At 41.8% G+C, this 24,797-nt stretch overlaps 1 protein-coding gene across 3 annotated transcripts in view; it reads left to right on the forward strand.

Moving 5' to 3' along the window:
- Positions 1-24,797, forward strand: part of LOC130290856 (sphingolipid delta(4)-desaturase/C4-monooxygenase DES2-like) — an 85,474-nt gene that overhangs the window by 38,875 nt on the left and 21,802 nt on the right. Inside the window, exons 2-3 of one of the 3 annotated variants that reach the window (XM_056538993.1) lie at positions 10,531-10,618; positions 13,814-13,925. In XM_056538993.1, the coding sequence (XP_056394968.1) occupies positions 13,844-13,925 (82 nt within the window). In that variant the 5' untranslated portion in view covers positions 10,531-10,618; positions 13,814-13,843. Of the gene's footprint in view, positions 1-10,530; positions 10,619-11,147; positions 11,179-13,813; positions 13,926-24,797 lie in introns of those variants that run through there. The other 2 variants (XM_056538995.1, XM_056538994.1) reach the window with 2 other exon arrangements.

Genomic DNA, 24,797 nt, shown 5'->3' on the forward strand with positions numbered 1-24,797 from the left:
TTTCTCTCCAAAAGCCCAATGGCACACCTCTTCTGAGCATTGTAGTTCGCCCGCAGAGCACTTTACATCCACATATGGGGTATGTTTTTACTCAGAAAAAATGGAGTTACAAATTTTGGGGGGCTTTTTTTTCCATTTTTCCCTTGTAAAAATGTAAAATTTGGAGAAAAACCAGCATTTTAGTGAAAATTGTTATTTTTTTTTATTTACACATCCAACTTTAACGAAAAGTCATCAAACACCTGTGGGGTGTTAAGACTCACTGTACCCCTTGTGCCCCTTGTGAGCATTTTACTTCCTAACATGGGGTATTTCCATACACAGAAGAGATGGTGTTACAAATTTTGGGGGGCATTTTCTCCTATTACCTCTTGTAAAAATGGTAAATTTTGGGGGGAAAAGTGCACTTTAGTGAAAAACTAAACTTTTTCATTTACACATTCAACTTTAACGAAAAGTCGTCAAAAGTCGTTAAGGCTCACTGGACCCCTTGTTACGTGCATTGAGGGGTGTAGTTTCCAAAATAGTATGCCATGTGTTTTATTTTTTTTTTTGTTCTGGCACAATAGTGGCTTCCTAAATGTGACATACCCCCAAAAAACCATTTCAGCAAAATTCACTCTCCAAAATCCCATTGTCGCTCCTTGCCTTCTGAGCCCTCTACTGCGCCCGCTGAACACTTCACATACACATATGAGGTATTTCCTTACTCGAGAGAAATTGGGTTACAAATTTTGGGGTGCTTTTTCTCCTATTACCCCTTGTAAAAATTCCAAAACTGGGTCTACAAAACTGAAAAACTGGTCCCTGAAAAATTCTGATTTCGAAAATTTCGTGAAAAATTTGAAAATTGCTGCTGAACTTTGAAGCCCTCTGGTGTCTTCCAAAAGTAAAAACATGTCAATTTTATGATGTAAACATAAAGTAGACATATTGGAAATATGAATCAATATATAATTTATTTGGAATGTCTATTTTCCTTACAAGCAGAGAGCTACAAAGTTAGAAAAATGCAACATTTTAAATTTTTTCATAAAATTTTGGAATTTTTCACCAAGAAATTATGCAAGTATCGACAAAATTTTACCACTAACATAAAGTAGAATATGTCACGAAAAAAAAACTATCTCGGAATCAGAATGAAAAGTAAAAGCATCCCAGAGTTATTAATGCTTAAAGTGACAGTGGTCAGATGTGCAAAAAAACGCTGTGGTCCTTAGGGTATGTTCACACTGAGGGTTTGGAGAGGAATTTCAGCGAGTAATTCTGCTCGCTTATTCATCTCCAATTCATTCAGCAGTGCCATACCCCATAGTATGTAGTTAACTTTCCTCTCCTCAGTTCACACTGAGGAAATTCCGCTAGCGGAATTCTGTCACAGAATTCCGTTCCGCATGAAGAATGAACATGTTCTTTCTTCATGCGGAATTCGGCTCGTAACTCCATTGAAGTAAAGGAAAAAAAAATTTGGCAGTCTGCCCAGCTTCCGTGCGGAATTCGCGCGAAATTTGCGCATTTTATTGTGTGTCCTATCCCCTTTCATTTCCGCGGGAATTCCGCGCGGAAAAAAGACCGTCATTTTGAGCAGATTTAATCAGCGAGAATTCCGCGAACATCTTAACCAGTGTGAACATACCCTTAAGGTGGAAATAGGATTAGTCCTTAAGGCTAGGTTCACACTGCAGAATTTCTTGGCAGAATTTCTGCCGGAGATCGAGCCGGCGGCACTAGGACCGAGCAGACAGCATTGCTGCCCCATAGACTGCAATGCATTTCTGGGTGGATCTTTTGGGAGATCTGCTGAGAAATGCATTGCCATCTATGGGGACGGCAATGTAGTCTCTGGAATTTCTGGGCAGAATTTCTGACACAGTGTGAACCTAGCCTAAGGAGTTAATGTGGCAGGCACTTGAAAGTATTTATGAATTGTAACATTACGTCATAGTGTGGTTACTAACAAAGTTATTAACAGATTAGTGAGCATTTGAAGTGGCTCATATTTATTTATTGTAATTATTATAGGCAGCTATCTTTATTTTATTTGTTATTTCTCACCCACAAGGCCCCGTGGGTGAGCAAAATAGCATTGTGTAAACTATATCTGCTACATGTATTTGTAAGTAAACTGTATTTATTAAAGGGGTATTCCAGGCAAAAAATTATATATATATATATATCAACTGGCTCCAGAAAGTCAAACAGATTTGTAAATTACTTCTATTAAAAAATCTTAATCCTTTCAGTACCTATGAGCTTCTGAAGTTAAGGTTGTTCTTTTCTGTCTAAATCCTCTCTGATGACACCTGTCTCGGGAAATGCCCAGTTTAGAAGAGGTTTGCTACGGGTATTTGCTTCTAAACTGGGCGTTTCCCAAGACAGGTGTCATCAGAGAGGACTTAGACAGAAAAGAACAACCTTAACTTCAGAAGCTCATAAGTACTGAAAGGATTAAGATTTTTTAATAGAAGTAATTTACAAATCTGTTTAACTTTCTGGAGCCAGTTGATATATATAAAAAAGTTTTTGCCTGGATAACCCCTTTAATTAATTAGATATAGATGCACTCTTTTTGTGCATATATATCTAATCTACCCTAGAGCGCCAGTTCTGTCGACATATTCCTATTTTCCTTAGTCAACTAGGGTATAGGGCTTAGCTTGGTTTAGCTATTGGGAATTATTGGGGCTGAGCCATTCGGTTTCCTATTTGTATGAAAAAACAAGTCTTCCCTTTTTTGGTAAAGGTAAGTTGTAAAACGTACATAGCTATTCCATCTCTTGAAGTGCGAACATGCAATGATGCAAAATCACAAATCATATCCAAGTCAAGGAACAGGGTAATTTATAACTGTAATTACAAAAAGGCCCAAAGGCGCCACAATGCACTCTCTTTTACCCCCTATGGCTAAATTTCCACTTGGTTTCTTTCTGGCAGTTTTTGGATATCTGCCACTGCAGTTTTTGAGCCAAAGTCAGAAGTGGATCCATAAGGGAGGAGAAGTGTAAGTCCTTCCTTTATATGTCCTATTCCTTTTGAATCCACTTCTGGCTTTGGCTCAAAAACTAAAGTGTAAATTTTTCAAAAACTGCCAGATAAAAAACCAATTGGAAACTTAGCCTAACCCTTAAAAAATAGCTTTTGTTACATACATTAAAATATAATGAAAAATTAGTGTATAAACTTGACTTGGGAATTAAAATACCATTTATCACCAAGCTCAATAATAAGTATGAAGATGCAAAAAAATAAATCTGGGGCACTCACCAGGTAATCTTGATAGAAGAATCTTTATTGTATATGATCCATACAGCTAAAAAGGAGTAGCAGTGGGGAGCAGGGAACAGTAGCGTGCATCGGGTGTGGGGTCCGGTCGCGATTGCGACCTCTATAGCTACGCCACTGCCAGTGACCACAAGTGCCTATAGACAAATATGGCCCTGCCTTAACCACTTAAAACTCAGTTTATCATAATTCATTACATTTAATCAAAGTACACATTCCTTCTCCTAGGTCAGTCAGGTTCACTACGACATTACAAGAATGTGAAATGTCAGAACACTAGAGACAATGGGGGGAATTCATCAAGCTGTGCTTACGTACACGACTTACATATACTGTTTCACTGTTTTCCATGCAGTAAGTGTTTCTTACATGTGACACATTTATTATACTATCACAGGGGGTTGATAAATTTGGCTCACATAAGCAAAAACACTTTTTTTTAGCATACATAAGCAAAAATCAAGAAATGACTTGAGAACGCCACTTTGTAACACCACCTCTTCTTCTCTGTAACTTTTCTGCTCTAAGGGTAAGTTCCCACCTGGCATATTTGCTGCGTATTTGCTGCTGCATATTTTATATCCCATTGAAGTCAATGGGTAGGAAAATATACAGCAGCAAATACACAGCAAAATACGACAGGTGGGAACGTACCCTAAAGCCGTATTTGTGACAAAAATGTGCAATAAACATGTATTTATTTCATTTTTTACCACTTTTTTTCGCCTAACCCATTTTTTGTATGTTTTTTTTTTTTCTCATTTCAGTTCAGTGTTTGTAAAGGACTACTTCACACTATGGTGACCAGCATTTTTTTTATTGTTTAATATTAATAAAATGGTTAACGAGGGCTTGTTGGTGTTTTTTTTTTAGTTTTCTTAACAGGATTAGTAGTGAAAGCTGTCTAATAGACGGAATCCATTATTAAGCTGGGCTTAGCCACAAAAACAGCTAGCGCTAACCCCAAATTATTACCCTGGTACCCACCGCCACAGGGGTGTCAGGAAGAGCCAGTACCAACAGGCCCAAAGTGTCAAAAATGGTGCTCCTGGGCCTAGGCAGTAACAGGCTGGCATTATTTAGGCTGGGGAGGGCCAGTCCTGGTAATGTCAGGCTGTTGCTGCTTGGTTGGTATTGTGCTGAGAATGAAAAGACGGGGAATCACACACATTTTTTGCATAAATAATTAAATAATAATAAAATAAAAAAAAAACGCATAGGGTTCCCCCTATTTTCATTCTCAGCACAATACCAACCAAGCAGCAACAGCCTGACATTACCAGGGCGGGCAAGGACCATGGTTACTGGCCCTCCCCAGCCTAAATAACGCCAGTGTGTTACTGCCTAGGCCCAGGAGCGCCATTTTTGATGCTTCGGGCCTTTTAGTACTGGCTCTTCCCGGGACCCCTGTGGCATTGGGTACCGGGGTAATAATTGGGGGTAATGCTAGCTATTTGTGTCTAACCCTAAGCCCAGCTTAATAACCACCACATGTTTAAAAATGTTTTATTCCAAAGTACACTGTCCCACAAGCCCTCATTAACCATTTTATTAATATTAACGTCTTAAGGACTTAGGGCGTACCTGTACGCCCAAAGCCTGGTCCCGGTGTGAAAAACGGGGTCACGCCGTTACCCCGCATCACACCGGGTCGGTCCCGGCTGCTAACGATAGCTGGGACCCTGGGCTAACAGCGTGCGGCACCGATCGTTGTACCGCGTGCTGTTAACCCTTCAGACGCGGCGATCAAAGATGACCGCCGCGATGTTCCAATCATCTGGGACGCAGGCGGAGGTCTCCTTACCTCTCTCCGCAGCGTCCGATCGTCGATTGATTGCTCCAAGCCTGAGCTACAGGCTTGAGCAATCGACCGCCTATCTGACTGATCCGTGCAAAGCTATGGCTTTGCAGGTATCAGCATAGGAGATCAGTGTGTGCAGTGTTATAGGTCCCTATGGGAGCTATAACACTGCAAAAAAAAGTTAACAAAGGTCATTTAACCCCTTCCCTATTAAAAGTTTGAATCACCCCCCTTTTCCCATAAAAAAAAAAACTGTAAATAAAAAAAAAACAAATGTGGTATCGCCGCATGCAAAAATGTCCGAACTATAAATATATATTGTTAATTAAATTGCACGGTCAATGGCGTGCGCCCAAAAAAATTCCAAAGTCCAAAATAGTGTATTTTTGGTCACTTTTTATATCATGAAAAAATTTATAGAAAGTGATCAAAAAGTCCGATCAATACAAAAATGGTACTGATAAAAACTTCAGAACACGGCGCAAAAAATTAGCCCTCATACCGTCCCGTACGCAGAAAAATAGAAAAGTTATAGGGGTTAGAAGATGAGAATTATTAACATATAAATTTTCCTGCATGTAGTTATGATTTTTTTCCAAAGTACGACAATATCCAACCTATATAAGTAGGGGATCATTTTAACCGTATGAACCTACAGAATAATGATAAGGTGTCATTTTTACTGAAAAATGTACTGCGTAGAAACGGAAGCCCCCAAAAGTTACAAAATTAAATTTTTTTCTTCAATTTTGTTATACAATGATTTTTTTTCCGTTTCGCCGTGGATATTTGGGTAAAATGACTAATATCACTGCAAAGTAGAATTGGTGTTACAAAAAATAAGCCATCATATGGATTTTTAGGTGCAAAATTGAAACCGTTATGATTTTTAGAAAAAAATAATCCACCAAATCTGAAGAAGTCCTCTGCAAGTGTTGGGCGCGGATATTCGCATTTCTAATTTTTATTGCAAATATATTCGCTATATATTTGAAATTACAAATATTCACTTTTTTCCGCATATTCGCATATTCCTTCTTTTCACTTGTGGGCCAATTAGAATGATGCAAATACACTTGTCAGAGGTTATCAACAACATCCCTAGCAACCAATAGTAAAGTTGCCCACCCCCTCACTGTTTTCTTCCTCGAATGTGTGAATATAACAAATACGCAAAATTCACGAATACAGGACGAATATTCGTCTATATATTCGTGAAATATTGCAAATTCGAAAATGGGCAATGCCGCTCATCACTACTCTGCAACAGCTGGAGGCACTCTATTCCTAAACTACAACTCCCAAAGGCTCATCCCTCATCTGATGTAATTTGATTGATCAGAAATGTTATTTGCAGGTTGGACTTGCCACTTTAAGCTTTGGCAAGTCCAGCTGCAGCCACCAGGTTTGCCAGCACTAGTGATAACTGCAGGCTGCACCTGGATTTGCCATTTAAAAGGGTACTCTGCCCCTATCCAAGGCTCTCCTGCAGCACCCCCTGTAATCTGCTCCATGCCTGATGACAGGCGATACAGGGGCCGGAGTATAGTTACATCCCTGCCCCTCGTGATGTCACGGCCCGCCACCTCAATGCAAGTCTATGGGAGGGGGTCTGGCGGCCGTCATGCCCACTCCCATGGACTTGCATTGACTCCCATGACATCACAATGGGTGGGGCCGCGACGTCACAATACTCCGGCCCCTGCATCACCCGTCATCAGGCACGGAGCGAAGTTTGCTCCGTGCAGCAGATTACAGGGGGTGCTGCAGGAGAGATCACGGGGGTTCCCAGCAGTGGGACCCTCACGATCGGACATCATATCCTCTATCCTTTGGATAGGGGATAAGATGTCTAGGGATGGAGTACCCCTTTAAAGCGGCAAGTCCCTGTCCAGCTTCAAATAACATGAAAGCAGTGCTAGCTGTGGCCTCCAGCGTTGCATGTAAGAGCAGCCTTAAAGCATACCTGTCATATGACAAAAATAAATAATATGTTACTCACTAGGTCATGCAGATTCTTTACATGTCTTCTTTATGTATCCAGCTTCTGTATTTGGCTACAAATCCCTCAGTTCTGCTATTGCACAGGAAGGGGCGTGTCAGAGGAAAGAACTGAGCCCGCCCTCACCATGCATTCACTTCCTCCCTGAGTCTGCTGTTTTGTGCTGTGTCTCTTCATTCAAGCACTACAGGTTGCTCTGTAACCCCCTCCTCTCTGTTTTCATGCTGCAGTTTGATAGGACAGGAGTGAGCACATAGGAGTGCCAGCCCCGCCCTCACTTCCTGGACTTTGGAGGGGGGGGGGGGGTATGTATGAAGGATTTTACACGTTTTTTTTTTTTTTCTTACTGTGACTTGTCGCAATTTTCTTTATATCTTACTTTTTGCAACAATCAGTTGCGCCAAATGGTTTAGAACATTATCACTGCTTTGACGGTGTAAGTCGTGGTTTCAGATACGATCATGCATTGGTTTGGAATTCCTTAATTGCGACTTTTCGACTTGGTGCAAATTTTGGCTCAAATACCTTCATTGAGGCGCAAATCCACACCAAAAATAAAATTACAGAGGAAATAGCTACAACAATAGAATGTAGAACATGTAAACAGTGCCCAACTAGAAAGTGGAAAAAGGACCCTGAACAATAAAAGAAGCAACCTGATTGGTTAATAGGGGAAAATGCAACACTTTTCCAAGGCAGAGGTCTGGATGAATATCCCCTCTAATGCCCAAATTAAAAACAGCAAAAAATGCCCTGGCTGTGCGAGCTTTATCTCTGTAAACCAGCCAAAGTCCCAAGGTCAGATATAAAGGGGTACTCTGCTGCTCAGCATTTGGATCAGAACGCTTAGAGCCAGAGTCAGGAGCTCATGATGTCATAGCCCACAGCTGTCACGCCCTCTCCCATAGACTTGCAGTGAGGGGGCGGGGCGTGACATCATGAGGGGCGGGGCTATGACGTCACAAGCTCCTGGCGCCGACTCTAAGCGTTCTGAACATTTTGTTCCAAATGCTGAGCAGCGGAGTACCCCTTTAACTGCCTCACAGTCAGAAAGTTCTGCCTGGAATTCTGGGACAGGAGTCTGCGCCTTTTGTCGGGCTGTATTTGTGCCAAAATTCCATTTGACGCAAAAAAAAAAATGCATAAAATCACACATTGCAACATTATTGATACGTAGCCCCCTTTGTCCCTGCCTGTGCTTTAGCTGGGACAATTATGTTCTGGATGGTATGGGGACCCCTAGTGGTCTTTATTTATAAGCCATGATTTCTTTTTTTTTTTTTTTTTTTTATAACTGTTTATTTATGTAGAAATTTTTTCAAGACATTTTATACACATCAAGCAACTTGGAAAAGGTAAAGTAAGGAAATACAAAATCATCTCCAGTGTAAAAGTAATCAAAGCAATTAAGGTCCAGCATGTATCATCTTTACAATGAATATAACATGAATTGTCATGTGTAGAGACAAAACAATATAAAATGATTTCTATAAAAAGGAGATAAAACATTTTTTATGAAGTACAGTATATTAGAAAGGTTAATGTTTTGCCAAAATGTACAACATATAAGAGGATTTTGATTCTGACAGTGCCCATTTAAAGCCATAATGCTTTCTAGAATTCTCCAAGCTATTTAAAGGCACAATCAACTTGGTGTATGTAAACTTATGACCCGCTAAAATTTTATACAGTGAATTATAAATGTAATGTTCTGATTTATTGGAAAACTAGCTTTTTTCATGTAAATATCCTAAACAACTTGCTAAAACTGTAAACATGGAATCTGTGGTAGTGGAAATATGAGTTTTATTAGGGTGTATTCACACCATGTTTGGGTGATACGGTTGCGGCTTACCATGGTATGCCGCGGTTTTCAGTCCAGTTACAAAGCCGGATGCGGTGCAAAAATGAGCCGACAGGATTCACTATCGGACTCCGGTTGGCACATTTAAATGAATGAGATGCGGCGCTGGGACCGGTGTATATGATAGCGGCCAGTTTTGAAATTTCCCCGCCAGACCCAGCAACCGTATCAGCCAAACATGATGTGAATGCACCCTAAGGCTAGGTTCACACTACGGAATCTCCGGGCAGAAAATTTCCGCCCGGAGATTCCGAGTGCGGCCAGCTCCGACTGAATCAGTCGGCGCTAGGACCGTGCGGACACTGCAGTCTCCCATAGACTGCAATGTGTTCCGCGAGTATTTCTGCCTGAAGATAGAGCAACGCCATTCTTCAGGCGGAAATTTCTAAGCAGATTTTACGTTCACAAATTCCGCTTCACAAATTCCGAAGTGTGAATTTGTGAACGGAAACCCATTCGCTACACTATACATTTTAGTAAGCGGAATTTCTGCCTGTGATTTCAAAGCGGAATTGCAGGCGGAAATTCCGTAGTGTGAACCTAGCCTAAGTGTATAGAACCTATGGCTTACGCTCGGAAATTTCACTCAGAAATTCCACCGTGTGAACATTGCCTCATGGAGGTTTTACAAGCAGCTTTTTGTGTCATTTTTTGTATCAGTCGTTTGAGCCAAAGCCAGAAGTGGATCCAGCAGGAGAAAGAAGTTATACTTCCTATCTATATATTTAAAAGGGTACTCCGGTGGATTTTTTTTTTTTTTTTTTTTTTTATCAACTATTGCCAGTAAGTTAAACAGATTTGTAAATGACCTCCATTAAAAAATCTTTATCCTTCCAGTATTTATTAGCGGCTGTATATTACAGAGAAAGTTCTTTTGTTTTTGGATCTCTTTTTTCCCCCCCCTCTTTTCTGTCCACAGTGCTCTCTGCTGACACCTCTGCCTGTATCAGGAACTGTCCAGAGCAGCATAGGTTTGCTATGGGGATTTGTTCCTGTTCTGGACAGTTCCTGATCCGGACAGAGGTTTCTGCAGAGAAAAAGAAATCCAAAAAGAAAAGAACTTTCTCTGTAGTATATAGCAGCTAATAAGCACTGGAAGGATAAAGATTTTTTAATAGAAGTAATTGACAAAATCTGTTTAACTTTCTGGCACCAGTTGATTTTAAAATTAATTATTATTATTATGATTTTATATTATTATTTTAATTATTATTTTAATTATTTTATTATTTTAAATTATTATTTTATTATTTTAAATTATTATCATTTTAAATTATTATTATTTTAAATTATTATTATTAGTGTGTGTTTTTTTTTTCACCGGAGTACCCCTTTAACTTTCTTTTTGAAGCCACATTTGACTTTAGTTTAACAAACAAAAAAAAAATGAAAAACACCCAAAAAACTGCAACAAAAAGATGTATGTGTGAACCCCCCCCCCCCCCCTAAAGGCTTGGACACACACAAAAAAAAGCATATCACAAAAATGCTCAATGTGAACCCATATCACTGGATCAGTACCAAAGGTTAGGGCGTGTTTACATAACACGTTTCTTCAAAATCTGCATTAATACCCACTAGGTGGAATATTTGTTCTTTGAAGTACTGGCAGCACCAACAAAGCATGCTTACACAAGACTGAAGAAAAAGGTGCATGAATTCCTAACAGGTAAGACCAGCGTTTCCCGACCAGCGTGCCTCCAGCTGTTGCAAAACTACAACTCTCAGCATGCCCGGACAGCCGAAGGCTGTCCGGGCATGCTGAGAGTTGTAGTTTTGCAACAGCTGGAGGCACGCTGGGTGTGACTAATGCAATGTGCACCTGCATTACCATCCCTAAAGAAAGTATAAAGGTGCTGTATACCTGCACCCGTTACCCTCATTACAATGTCTATAGAAATGGAAAATATGTGTCCATTGATTTTCGTAGAGAAAAGTATGTTCCCCTGCAGGATGTGGCTGGACAGGTTGAACAGGTGACAGTGTGCAGGGCGTGACAGTGTATTGGGGAGTATTCAGGGCTTAAAAAGACCGACAGGTTCTACTTGTAGTCTTATCTTGTAACAGAGTTGTTCTGTTGACACAGAGGGCGTATCCTATAAAAAAAAATGCAGAGTACGGGGTGAGACAGATCCTCCCCTCACCGGTGACACTGTCACACACCTTTGTCACTCTCTTTTCTCTCCTTCGCACTCCATGCCGCACTGCTGACAATAGGACACATCACAGGTAATGTAACATATACCGATACTCCTATTAAGTATGTAGCCCAGTAGCCGCTCACTGTGCCCGCAGCCGACAGTGACCGTCACTTCTTAGACCGCGTTACGAATTTAACTTAAAACGTTACTCGTGCTTATATCATCGTTAGGTAACACCGATAAGAAACAGGGTGTATGTTGCCGTCACGTCACCCTAGGCTCAGGTTAGATGGTGCAGACGTGCCAAGTCTCAGATATTATTTACTCTAAATACTAAAATGTTGCTTGTGCTTTAAACCACATTGTAAGGATGTAAAAGTATTATTATGTATACAAAAAAAAAACAAAAAAAACATAAAGCAACAGAGCAAGAGCAGAGATATAGTATAGAACAAGTGCAGAGCCATCATAATGGACAAGTAAAACACAATGTTATGTAAGGCGAAGTTTCCACTTTTTTTTTTTTTTTTTTTCTGGCAGTTTTTGGAAAATGGCCACTGCAGTTCTTGAGCCAAAGCCAGAAGTGTATTCAAAAGGAATAGGACATATAAAGGAAGGACTTAGGGTGCGTTCACACTGAGGAATTCAAGAGGAATAATTTCGGTCAGGAAATTGTTGCCTTCTCCATCAGGGTGCATTCACACTCGCTGAGTTACGCAAGCGGAGATTCCGCCTGACGGCCGCCGCCGAAGTTGCTCCGGCGCTAGGGCCGCGGGGCACTGAGCCGTCACCATTGACGGCTATGCAGTGCTCGCAGAATCCACGCAAAGAATGAGCATGTTCTTTCTTTGCACGGAACAATTTTAGCGGCGGAATTGTCCGCCGCGGAAATTCCGCAGTGTCAACGGATCTCGCGGAGACCCATTCACACTAATGTTAAGTTCACACCGCGGGGATTCCGTAGCGTGAACGCACCCTCAAGCGGAATTCAAGCAGAATTTCCATGCGGAAATCAAGAAGAATTAAGGGGGAGGCTATTTAATCTACTTTTCTGAATTCTGCTTGAATTCGATGTCGGGCAGAATTTTTTTTTACCATTGACTTCTATTGGATTCTGCTCGCGGATTCCGCTTGAAGAATGAACGTGTTTTTTCTTCAAGCGGCAAGGAATTCAGCGTCGGAATTCTGCTAGCAGAATTTCCGCAGTGTGAAAAGGACAGCGGAAATAACATTAAAGTCAATGGGCAGAGGAGATGTGAATTAATATGGAGCGGAGAATTCAAGAGGAATTACTCGAGTTAACACTTCTCCTTTCTTATGGATCCACCTCTGACTTTGGCTCAAAAACTGCAGTGACAGTTTTCCAAAAACTGCCAGAAAAAAAAAATAATGGAAACGTTTTTAACTTTTCACTCCATTATGAATAAAGTTTCACTTGTTTGATTGAAATTCCAAGAAAAATAACTGTGCAAAGTCAAAAACCGTATGGTGAAAACCGGATGGAACCGAACGCACATACGGTTCTGTAAGGTTCCCATTGACTCCCATGTTAAAAAAAAACGTATACGGTTTAATAAGTTTTTTCACCCGGGCCAAAAACCGTGGTAGGCTACTGTTTTCTTTCCGGGGAAAAAAAAAAAAAGTGAAAAAACTGTATGATTTGAAAAACAGAGACAACCGTATACATTATGGTGCATATGGTTTCGAATGGGAAGTCTATGGGCACGGTTTTCTGTACGGTTGCATAAGTTGTTTTTTTATGAAACCGTATAGCAAAATCGTGGTGTGAACCCACCCTAAGGCTGGGTTCACACCACGTTTTTGCCATACTGTTTTCAATCAGTTTTTCTAAAGAAAACCGTATGGAAAAAAAAAAACGTCTGGAAACGTAAGGGAAAAAAGTAAACTGTATGCGTTTTTAAACCGTATACTGTTTTTAAAAGTGCATACGGTTCTGTCAGTTAAAAAAAAAAAAAAAAAGAAACATATGTTTTAAATTTTTTTATTTAAAATAAATACATTTTTAAAAATGTTAACTTTAAGATGCAAATGCGCATGTGCAAAGTTAAAACCGTATATGGTTTCCCGGATGGAACTGTATACATGTGCGTTTACCATTGACGTCCATGTGAAAAAAAATGTATGCGGTTGCAATATGGTTTTTAACCCAGAGACAAAATCGTGGTCAACCACGGTTTTGAGTACGGGTAAAAACATATTGCAAGCAAACTGTACTCAACCGGCTGCATACGGTTTTGAATTGTTTGTCTCTGTATACGATTTTCAATACAGTTCCATGCGTTTTCTATAATGAAAACTTATACGGGAACCGTACTTGAAAAACGTGATGTGAACCCACCCTAAGGGTACGTTCACACTACGGAATCTCCAGGCAGTAAAATTCAGAGAGTGGCCAGCGCCGACTGAATCAGTAGGTGCTAGGACCGCGCGGACACTGCAGTCTCCGATAGACGGCAATGTGTTCTGCGAGTATTTCCGCCCGAACAACGAGCAAGCAGATTTTCCATTCACAAATTCCGCTTCACAAATTCTGAACGGAAACCCATTCACTACACTATACATTTTAGTAAGCGGAATTTCTGCCTGTGATTTCAAAGCGGAATTGCAGGTGGAAATTCCGTAGTGTGAACCGAGCCTAATACTAAGATGGTGCCTCTATAATGGAGCGACTAGTAAAGATTCCTATGTCATTTATTCTACAGGTGATACCATTCATCGTTCCATTTACCGTCATGGGTAATAAAGTGGTAAGGGATAACTTTGAGTGGGTGTATTCAGACCAACCGCACTCAGACAGAAGGAAAGAGATTTTGGGTGAGTACAGATTGTGAAATGCCGGAGTGATACCTGTAGTGTGATCATGAATGAAAAAGACTGATTTAGCCCATTATGTTGACCTACTGGTGTGTCATGCGCTTCCTGATATTGCTTGGAGACAGAACATACAGACGTCATTTTGTTTTGTCCTCTACAAACAATGGAGGCGCCCATTTCATAGGTTGTCCTTGTATCTCTATGTACCTTAGTGATGTCACTATTTGATAGGCTTTAGCACAAGTGTGTACTTACCATTGAGGCAGACCATGCGGCTGCTATGGGGCTCTTCAAGAGAGGGTTTCAAGCTCCCTTTGGTCCCGTTCCTTTTTCTATTGGTAAAAACTAGAGATGAGCGACCTTACAGTAAATTCGATTCGTCACGAACTTCTCAGCTCGGCAGTTGATGACTTATCCTGCATAAATTAGTTCCGCTTTCCGGTGCACCGGTGGGCTGGAAAAGGTGGATACATTCCTAGGAGACTCTTTCCTAGGACTGTATCCACCTTTTCCAGCCCACCGGAGCACCGGAAAGCTGAACTAATTTATGCAGGAAAATCATCAACTGCCGAGCCGAGAAGTTCGTGACGAATCGAATTTACTGTAAGTTTGCTCATCTCTAGTAAAAACCCTTGGAGACGAGCAGGAGTGAGAACCCAGGATCACCAGGACCCCCGTCTCAGTGGTGATAAGTTGACTTTCCCAGCGTACCCTTGTAATGGATGGAGGAATTAACCAAAGGTCAATTAAAACAAAGGAGAATTAAAAACCAGACCTTTCTGTGCCGAGGGACAAGATAAGACACCGGTTGCGACCTTTGCTGTGGGGCCCCCTCTCTATTTTGTAGGCCACTGCTTTAGCTATTTTTTTTCTTACACAAGCACAATCCTTAGTACTTTAAGATGTTGTATGTGAGTTATTACTAGTTTTCAGAATCTTGGCTGCATAAGAACTACTGTTTAAAGGGGAACTCCGGTGGAACAATTTTGTTTAATCAACTGGTGCCAGAAAGTTAAACAGATTTGAAAATGACTTCTATTAAAAAAAAATCTTAATCCTTCCAGTACTTATTAGCTGCTGAATACTACAGAGGAAATTATTTTCTTTTTGGAACACAGTGCTCTCTGCTGACATCATGACCACAGTGCTCTCTGCTGACATCTCTGTCCATTTTAGAAACTGTCCAGAGTAGGAGAAAATCCTTCCCCATAGAAAACATATGCTGCTCTGTACAGTTCCTAAAATGGACAGAGATGTCAGCAGAGAGCACTGTGTTCCAAAAAGAAAATACAGTAATTTCCTCTGTAGTATTCAGAAGCTAATAAGTACTGGAAGGATAAAGATTTTTTAATAGAAGTAATTTACAAATCTGTTTAACTTTCTGGCACCAATTGATTAAAAAAATTAAAAGTTTTCCACCGGAGTACCCCTTTAACCCAAGACGTCCGCACCATAAAAGCATCCTTTACCATAACTTCTATGGTGCCCATTAAAGGGGTACTCCGCTGCTCAGCGTTTGGAACAAGCTGTTTCGAATGCTGGAGCCGGCACCGGGAGCTTGTGACATCATTGCCCCGCCCCTTCATGCAGTCACGCCCCTCATGCCCTCACGCTCGGCCCCCTCAATGCAAGTCTATGGGTGGGGGCGTGACAGCCGTCACGCCCCCACCCATAGACTTGCATTGAGGGGCGGGGCATTACATCATGAGGGGCGTGGCTTTTATGTAACGAGCTCCCGGCGCCGGTTCCAGCGTTCAGAACAGTCTGTTCCAAACGCTGAGCAGCGGAGTACCCCTTTAAGGGAAGAGGGTAAATTACAAACAAGGGAGCAGTGAATTAGGGATCATCTTCTACTGGAAGAGATTGGGAGCCCGACTTTACTGGCTTTGGAAGGGGTTGTGCCATGAACTATGGAAGGGGGACTGTCCTATAAACCAGTATGGGGGCAACTGGAAATTCCTATATACCACACATAGGGGAAGATTTATCAAAACCAGTGCAGAGGAAGTTGACCAGTTGCCCATAGCAACCAATGAGATCGCTTCATTCATTTTTAGAGGCCTTTTTAAAATTAAATTAAGCAATCTGATTGGTTGCTATGGGCAACTGGTAAATGTTTCCTCTCCACAGGTTTTGATAAGATGTATGACAGATGCGACTAATTGGCATCTGACACAGGTTTACATTGGAGGTACATGTCAGGGACATTCCGCAAATTTGTATGTTCCGTCGGCGCTATGCCCGCTGGAAAATGTGCCATCTTCCTAAATGGCAATGCATCTCCAGGCGGATTCCGCCGAACATGTTCGTTCTTTCTACAGACGCCGGAATCAGAATTATTTCTACAGCAGAAACATCAGCGTAAAACATTGAAAGCAATGGGACTCCGCTGCAACAGAATTTCCGAGTGGAATCTTTCCGCTTAGAAATTCCATCTTGTGAACATAGCCGTAGGGTGGGTTCACATGGTGGAATTTCTGAGCAGAATTCCGATCATAAAAATTCCAGTGCAGCAGCCTCCCATTGTTTTCAATAAGGTTCTACGACAATTTTCACACTGGAGAATTTCCATGACGGACATGTTCATTCTTTTGACGGATACAGGCTTTTTTTTTTTTTTTTTTGGCCCATTTAAGAACATGTTCTAGATGAAACCAGTTTTTTGTAGAACAGAAGTCAATGGCAACAGGATGCAACAAGATAGGCATCCAGTTACATCTTGAAAGATAAACTGTATGCATCACTGAAAGAGCAGCGTCCTAACAAGCACTGGCCCAGCGCCTAGCTATTTTCTATGGCAGTGGTCTCCAAACTACAACTCTCAGCATGCTCGGACAGCCAACCATTTTGCAACATCTGGAGGTTTACAGTCTAGAGACCACCAGTCTATGGCTTATATTAGCGCCCTTGCTACTGCCCATTTTACCAACCACATTTTTATACATCTACACTTTAAAATGATTTTCGGGTGATTTGAAACCCAGCTTTTCCTGAATTAGGCGAATCATATATAGTGGGGTATAAACGCTTTTTTACTGGATCCAGCTAAATGGAATAGTGCAGTGGTCTGCAATCTGCGGACCTCCAGATGTTGCAAAACTACAACTCCCAGCATGCCCGGACAGCCGTTGGCTGTCCGGGCATGCTGGGAGTTGTAGTTTTGCAACATCTGGAGGTCCGCAGGTTGCAGACCACTGGAATGGTGCTTCAGTCTAGGCCAGTGTTATACAACCAGTGTGCAACCGGTTGTTGCAAAACTACAACTCCCAGCATGCTCAGACTGCCTTTGTCCATCTATGCATGCTAGGAGTTGTAATTTTGCAACAGCTGGAGGCACCCTAGTGGGGAAACACTGGTCTATGCTATTCTATCCAGCAAGACCTGTATGTTTATGCGGCAGAATTGCCAGAAAATTTTAGGGCAGACCTCCCGCAGATGGCGGGCGCTGTCAGAACATGCCGGTGCTAGGAATGCCCGGAATCACCCAGTCTCCATTGATGGCAATTCTGCCGCATAAACATACAGGTGGATAGAATAGCATAGACCAGTGTTTCCTAGCTAGGGTGCCTCCAGCTGTTGCAAAACTACAACTCCTTTTGGTTGAGACTGGAATCAGGATTCCACCATGTGCACAGTGCAGCAGGATCCCATTGAAAGCAAAAGGATTCTGCTGAAATTGCATTTTCTAGCAGAATTTTCCCAGCAGATTCCCCTCGGGAAATTCCATTGTGTGAACATGGCCTTAGGGTAGGGTCACACGTAGCATATACACTGCGCATTTTATTCTGCATATTTCTGTGCTAGCAAAGTCAATGGGAGTAATAATAAACACCCATAGACTTTGCTAGCACTGAAATATGCAGCATATGTGAGACTATGTGTGACCCTACCCTTAAAAGGGTACTCCACTGGAAAACATATTTTAATTTTTATTTTTTTTAAATCAACTGGTGCCAGAAAGTTAAACAGATTTGTAAATTACTTTTATAAAAAAAATCTTAATCCTTCCAGTACTTATCAGTTGCTGTATACTCCACAGGAAGTTCTTTTCATTTTGAATTTATTTTCTGTCTGACCACAGTGCTCTCTGCTGACACCTCTGTCCATGTCAGAGGAGCAAATCCCCATAGCAACCCTATCCTGCTCCGGACAGTTCCTGACATGAACAGAGGTGTCAGCAGAGAGCACTGTGGTCAGACAGAAAGGAAATTAAAAAAGAAAAGAAATTCCTGTGGACCATACAGCAGCTGATAAGTGCTGGAAGGATTAAGATTTTTTTTAATAGAAGTAATTTACAAATCTGTTTAACTTTCTGGCACCAGTTGATTTAAACGTTTTCCAGTGGAGTACCCCTTTAAGGCAAAAATGACACAATTAGGGCCTGTGTGCAGTAATGGGGGTCTATGGATACAGTAAACACAATCGCCAGGACCTATCACATAAGGTAAATGTGCGCTCCTGGATTTAGTGTTAAATCAGGCTTACCTGCGCAAGAAATCTTATCACAACGGTGATTATATTGAGTATATTTCTATTTAACCAGTCCTGTAATACAAATACTCCACATCCTTCAGGTCTAGATAATAATGTGTCCCAGAAGGCGGCCCCATACAGGCTCTATATACCTGCAGATTTTTTTTGCAAAGGGTTAAAAGAAATCCATTTTAATTAAGCCATTTCTCCAAGGGACTAAACATTCTTGTGGGAACGGTGGTGACTATGCTGATCACTGTCATCATCATCCCGAAACGAACTGGGAATGAATACAATTAATCCCCAAGGCATTCTACAGAAAAGGATAATGCAATGACAGCCAGGCCGGTCTTTCCATAGATTCTATTAGCCCAATCACCTTCTGTATAAAGCTGAATTCAGCATTCACAGTCTTACCTATGCTGCCACCCAGCTTCTCTAGTCTCCTGAATGGTTGTGTCAGTGTTTCCCAACTAGTGTGTCTTCAGATATTGCAAAACTACAACTCCCGGTATGTATAACATCACCACCTATTAGATCCTCCCCCATCGTTCCTTTATATGAGGATGTATGTAAAAAAAAACAATACATACATATATATATATATATATATATATATATATATACATACGCTGTATATGTATATATATATATATATATATATATATATATATATACATATATATATATATATATACACACACACACATATATATTTTTTTTTTTTTTATAGCAGAAAAAAGTATTCCGGCACTATAGCTATGGCCCCCAAAAAATTGTATGCTGATTGTGGTTATGGATAGGTTTTTCCTACAAGGTGAATAGTGGTGGTGCCAGCGTATATGGAAAAATATAGCAAAGTGCAAAAAGTCAGAGAAGAAAAATATATACGTTGCACTCACCCCTTTGGTTGCAAAGGGGTTAATCCGTCCGGAGGAGCTGACTAAGTGCGATGAGCTGATGTTTGTCTTCCTCCCTTCCCTTTTGCACTAATGTAATGTGTGATTCTTCAATAAAGACGGATTAACCCCTTTGCAACTAACGTGGTGAGTGCAACGTATATTTTTTCTTCTCTGACTTCTCTATATATAGAATGCTTCTGAAGATGTAGGGGGAGATTTATCAAAACCTGTCCCGAGGAAAACTTGCCCAGTTGCCCATAGCAACCAATCAGATCGCTTCTTTCTTTCTTTCATTTTTAACAAGGCCTCTGCAAAATGAAAGAAGTGATCTGATTGGTTGCTATGGGCAACTTTACCAACTTTAAATCTCCCTCGTAATGTCTACCCTCTTTAAGAAACCAGGAGTGCAGTGATAGTATGTGGATGCACACAATGATTAGCTGCAGAGTTATAAAGCTCCCATGCTCTGGGCAGCTGCCTGCTTTTCCTATAGGCAGAACCGGCTCTGAACCTTTCTCCAGGAAATTTGGGGTATACTTTGGCAACTTGTCAAAAAGAGCTGCAGACATATACCACGACATACTAACAGCAGGCCCAGTGCGTTTAATGGACCCAAAGAATTTAACTAGTGACTACATTTGGTCCTATTTGTTCTGTGGGACTCAAAAACACGGTCTGTCAGGTTGTCAATGTATATCCAGGACATGTGGGGAAAACGTGATTTGAACATAGCTTAAGGGTATATTCACAGGACAGAATGTCTGTGCGGAATTCTGCCGGAATAGCCAGTGCAGAAATTCCGCTGCAGCACGGAACATTCCGCTGATTTCAATGGGATTATACTGCACTATTCACACGCCCAAACATGTCTATTCTTTCTGCGGAATTTCGATCAAGCTTTGCCATCTATGAGATGGTGCATTTTCAAGCGGGGCTAGCGGCCGTCGGTCGTTTTGCACATTTTCCTAACATGTAAACACATTCTAACTCTGTAACTTTGCCGTTCATTAGTCTAGGGCAGTGTTTCCCAACCAGTGTTCCTCCAGCTGGTACAAAACTACTACTCCTAGCATATGCGGAGGGAGCAATTTAAATGGGCGCTGTCATTAAAATGATTATTTTTGCATATGATACAACAGGTAAAATAAATAAGATTTGTACTTTATATCCAAGCAAACAGTTACAGGCACCGCTAGCCACAAGCAGCTGACTGCAATCAGTACGGCCCAATGGTGACCTGTGCTATACCTGGACAGTCCCATGCAAGTCTAAACGATAGTGCTCACGTATAGTGCAGTTCATTCATACTATTCCCTTGAACATAAAGAAGAAAGGACGGAGTACATACCGTATCTTTAGATGCAGGTGCGGTTTTATTCTTTAAAAGACAGGGAAACTGTTACAGGGGGCAGACGGATGCCTCGGGGAGACCTCGGGCCCAAGGTCTCCCTGAAGCATCCGTCCGCCCCCTGTAACCATCAGAATAAGGCCGCACCTGAATCTAAAGAAAATACGGTATATGCTCCATCCTTTTCTTCTTGTTCAAGTGAAGAAGAATTGTAATTCACTCCCTGTAAAAAAAAAAATATTTGTATGTCACTTTCATGGCCCTATGAATTGCACTCGCTCTCTGCTTGTGTATGAAACAGGGAAACCGAGTGTTATTCACTTTCTATGGCCAGATTGCACTTCCTGAGTTTGGTCTCCTACCAGGAGACCAAAGTCAGTACTTTTGAGCAGACGGAATGCCCTCTGGACAAGAAGGGAGACCCCTAGTGGTCAGATTTCTAAGGCCATGAAAGTGACATAAAAAGCCTTTTTTTTCCAGGGAGTAAATTACAAATCTTATTTACCGTATGTTATCTACTGTATCATATGAAAAAAAATCATTTTAATGACAGTGCCCATTTAACAATTGTTGGCACCAGAAAACAAACCAAAAAAAAAAGTAGAAATTTTTGGTGCAAAGATCATAATAGTTGTGAACAACACTGAAAATTTGTTTGCAGAAATGGGACTTGCACAAGGATTTGCAACTTTCTTAAGCTTGTTTTCTGGAGTCAAGCACAGATCCATTTTCCATATTATCTCTTTATTATCTCTCTTTTTATCTCGTTTAGAGACAATTTTATGCCTATATGTATGTAACACACTTCTCCAGGTCCAGACTTGCCCTGTGAAAGTTTTAATTAAAAGGATTAAAAGAAAGGTAAACATTGTTCCTATTATATAAACCTATTTGGGTGGCATACGTAACATTTTTGGGCCTCATTTTTTACACTTTTTTTTCTAGTGTTTCTCGTCCTCATATCCCATCCTTATATTCTGACCTGATATCCTGTCCTCATATCTCATCCTCATATCCCGACCTTATATCCTGACTTCATATTCCGCCCCCATATCCCATCCTCATATCTCATCCTTATATCCTGACCTGATATCCCGACTTCATATTTTGCCCTCAAATCCCGACCTCATATCTCATCCTCATATCCATCCTTATATCCAGACTTTATATCCCCTCTTCATATTCTGACCTCATATCCTGTCCTTACATCCCAACCTCATATCCTGTCCCTCACACTAACTATTCTCTGCACCTGCCTGCTGGACAGTCGGCAGGATGTTTAAAAATCCTGGGCAATCTCTGAAAGGCCCTGGCATAAGGTGGTGGGTTAGGGTTAATTATCTGATTATATTTTTAGTTGACATATAAGTAACATGTGTACCAAGTTTTATCGTGGAAATTCTTCTATGCGCACAGCACGGCAAAATCCCATTTAAATCAAAATTCTATCAAAATAAAAAAATCCCACACGTAATCCCACACATGTGCGCCAAAATGATCACACCATAAATTAGGCTTAGTTATGCATAACTTGAGCCTGGTAAGTTAGTTTTTAAACACGATGATAAATCCCCCCCCCCCCCCCCCCCCCCCATGGTATATTTAAAAAACACTGAATTTGTGATAGAAAATACTATATAATAATAATTATGTAAACCAGTCCTCAAAGGTGCATAGAAGGCTCACGTGGACATCACAAGAGCTACAGGCACGCGACTCAGTTGTGATCCTACCTGCACTACAGGCACGCGACTCCATTGTGAATCCACTAGTGCTACATTTGCGTGACCTCACCGTGAATCTCCCACTGCTGCCAGCTTTCCTTGCACACTAGGCCGGCCGGGAGGCTGGAGCTGTGACCAGAGGCTGAAGTCCAAACAGATCGTGGAATTGGTGAGCGGTTCTATGCACCACAGTGTCTGTTTTATCTGACTACTATTACTAACTGTGGGACTTGTAAAGAACATATTTTTACATAGCTACATGAAGCTTTATGGAACAGACGGACAATTTATAACCATTGCACGGGCTGCCAAGCGAAACAGAACAAACTTTAACTCACTTTCCTACGTTCCCGCGTTGCGCTGATATCGATGTCCCGTTCTCCGGTCCCCGACTTTTACTGCTTCGTGTAAGTCGAAGAGTCACGTGGTGCTCAGTGTCCCCCTGCGGCCGGTGATATACTGAGCGTCACGTGACTCTTCGAGAAGTGCCAAGACGTGCACAGAGGAGTGGCAGAGGCCTAAATTCATCAGGCGCAGGCAGTGGTCGCAGCAGAGTAGGGGCCTGTAGCAGCACGAGTCACAGCGAGAGGTCTGAGCTCCCGGTGTCAGCCAGCAGTCGTGTCTCGACCAGCAACCCAGCAGCCATGATTGATCGGTTCACTCGGTCATCCACTTCATCCCAAGTGACATCCGACACCCCCAGGCAAGAGTCTGTGAGTTCCTCAGTCTCAACCCTCAGTTGGCATGGCCCTCATGCTGCATCTGCCACCTCCGGGCTCTGTCATTGTGCCGCCATATGGTCTCCTCATGCTGATGCTGCCACCTCCAGGCTCTGTCATTGTGCTGCCATATGGTCTCCTCATGCTTATGCTACCACCTCCAGGCTCTCTCATTGTGCTGCCATGGATACTGCAAAACATGATTAAGGTGCTGGTAAGTAAGTATTGAAGATATGCATTAGTTAAAACATAACTTTTCTTAGGATAAAATATATGGACCCAATTTTTTTTTTTTTTAATCTAACAAAAGGAAAGGTGTGCAAAAAACACCATGTATTGATACACCACCAAGTACCAAGTACCACCAAGTATTGATGCGATGCAAAGACCTCTAAAAGGTGGAAGTGAACAACATATGGTCCATTGTAACCGGTGGGGGTAAAAACTTCCCCTGTAAGGCCCACTCTCCCACTATTAATTCCCTTTTTGGCAAGTGTTGCTCGTCCTAAATAGGGTGGCCCCACACAGGAACCTCTCCCTACTTCCAACTAAAAACCCTGGGAAATGGCAGTTGGAGTTTGTAGGTGGAAATAGGGAGAGGTTCCCGTGTGGGGCCACCCTTTTTTAGGTTGAGTTACACTTCCCAATAAGGGAATTAATAGTGTGAGAGTAAGGCCTTACGGGGAAGTTTTTACCCCCTCCGGTTACAATGGACCATACGTTGTTCCCTTCCACCTTTTAGAAGTGTTTGCATCACATCAAAACTTAGTGGTGTAGGTGGCACATGGTGTTTTTTGCCCCTCTTGCCTTTTGTTAAATAAAAAATGTTTTGGGGTCCATATGTTTTATCCTAAGAATATTATTAAAAGTTAAGTTTTACGTAATGCATATCCTCAATACTTACTTGTGTACACTAACACTTTTACAAAAGAGACAGTTTTCTTCTGCCTACCTGCCTCTATTCTGATCCTGCCATCCGCCTGATGCCACACATATAATGCCAAGTTCTCCTTCTTTCACCCACCTTCGTCACCGGATTCTGGTATAGCCACCCACCGCCCAACTCTGTCACCGGGTCACTTTCTGGACTCCTGATGCTGCTGATGCCACCTCCAGGCTGTCTCATTCTGCCACCATATGTTCTCCTCATGCTGAAGCCAGCTCCAGGATGTCTCATTCTGCCACCATATATTCTCCTCATGCTTCCTCCACCTCCTTGCTGTGTCAGTCAGCCACTATATGGTCTCTTCATGCTGCCACCACCTCCAGGCTGTGTCATTCAGCCACTATATGGTCTCCTAATGCTGCTGCCACCTCTAGGCTGTGTCATTCAGCCACTATATGGTCTCCTATTGCTGCTGCCAACTCCAGGCTGTGTCATTCTGTCATATTATGGTCTCCTCATGCTGCATCCACCTCCAGGCTGTGTCACTGTGCCGCCATGTGGTCTCCTCATGCTGCTGGCACATTAAATAAAACTTTTTAGGTTCATCTATTTGAAATCTTCAATTTAAATGTTGTGAGGCCCTATGGTCTCGTCAGACTGTTGCCACCTCCAGGCTGGGTGATTCAGCCATTATATGGTCTCCTCATGCTGCCGCCACCTCCACACTCTGTCATTCAGGCACTATATGGTCTCCTTATACTGCCACCACCTCCACGCTGTGTTACTAAGCCACTAAATTGTCTCCTTATGCTTCCACCAC

Source organism: Hyla sarda, chromosome 9 (assembly GCF_029499605.1).
Source record: "Hyla sarda isolate aHylSar1 chromosome 9, aHylSar1.hap1, whole genome shotgun sequence".
NCBI lineage: Eukaryota > Metazoa > Chordata > Amphibia > Anura > Hylidae > Hyla > Hyla sarda.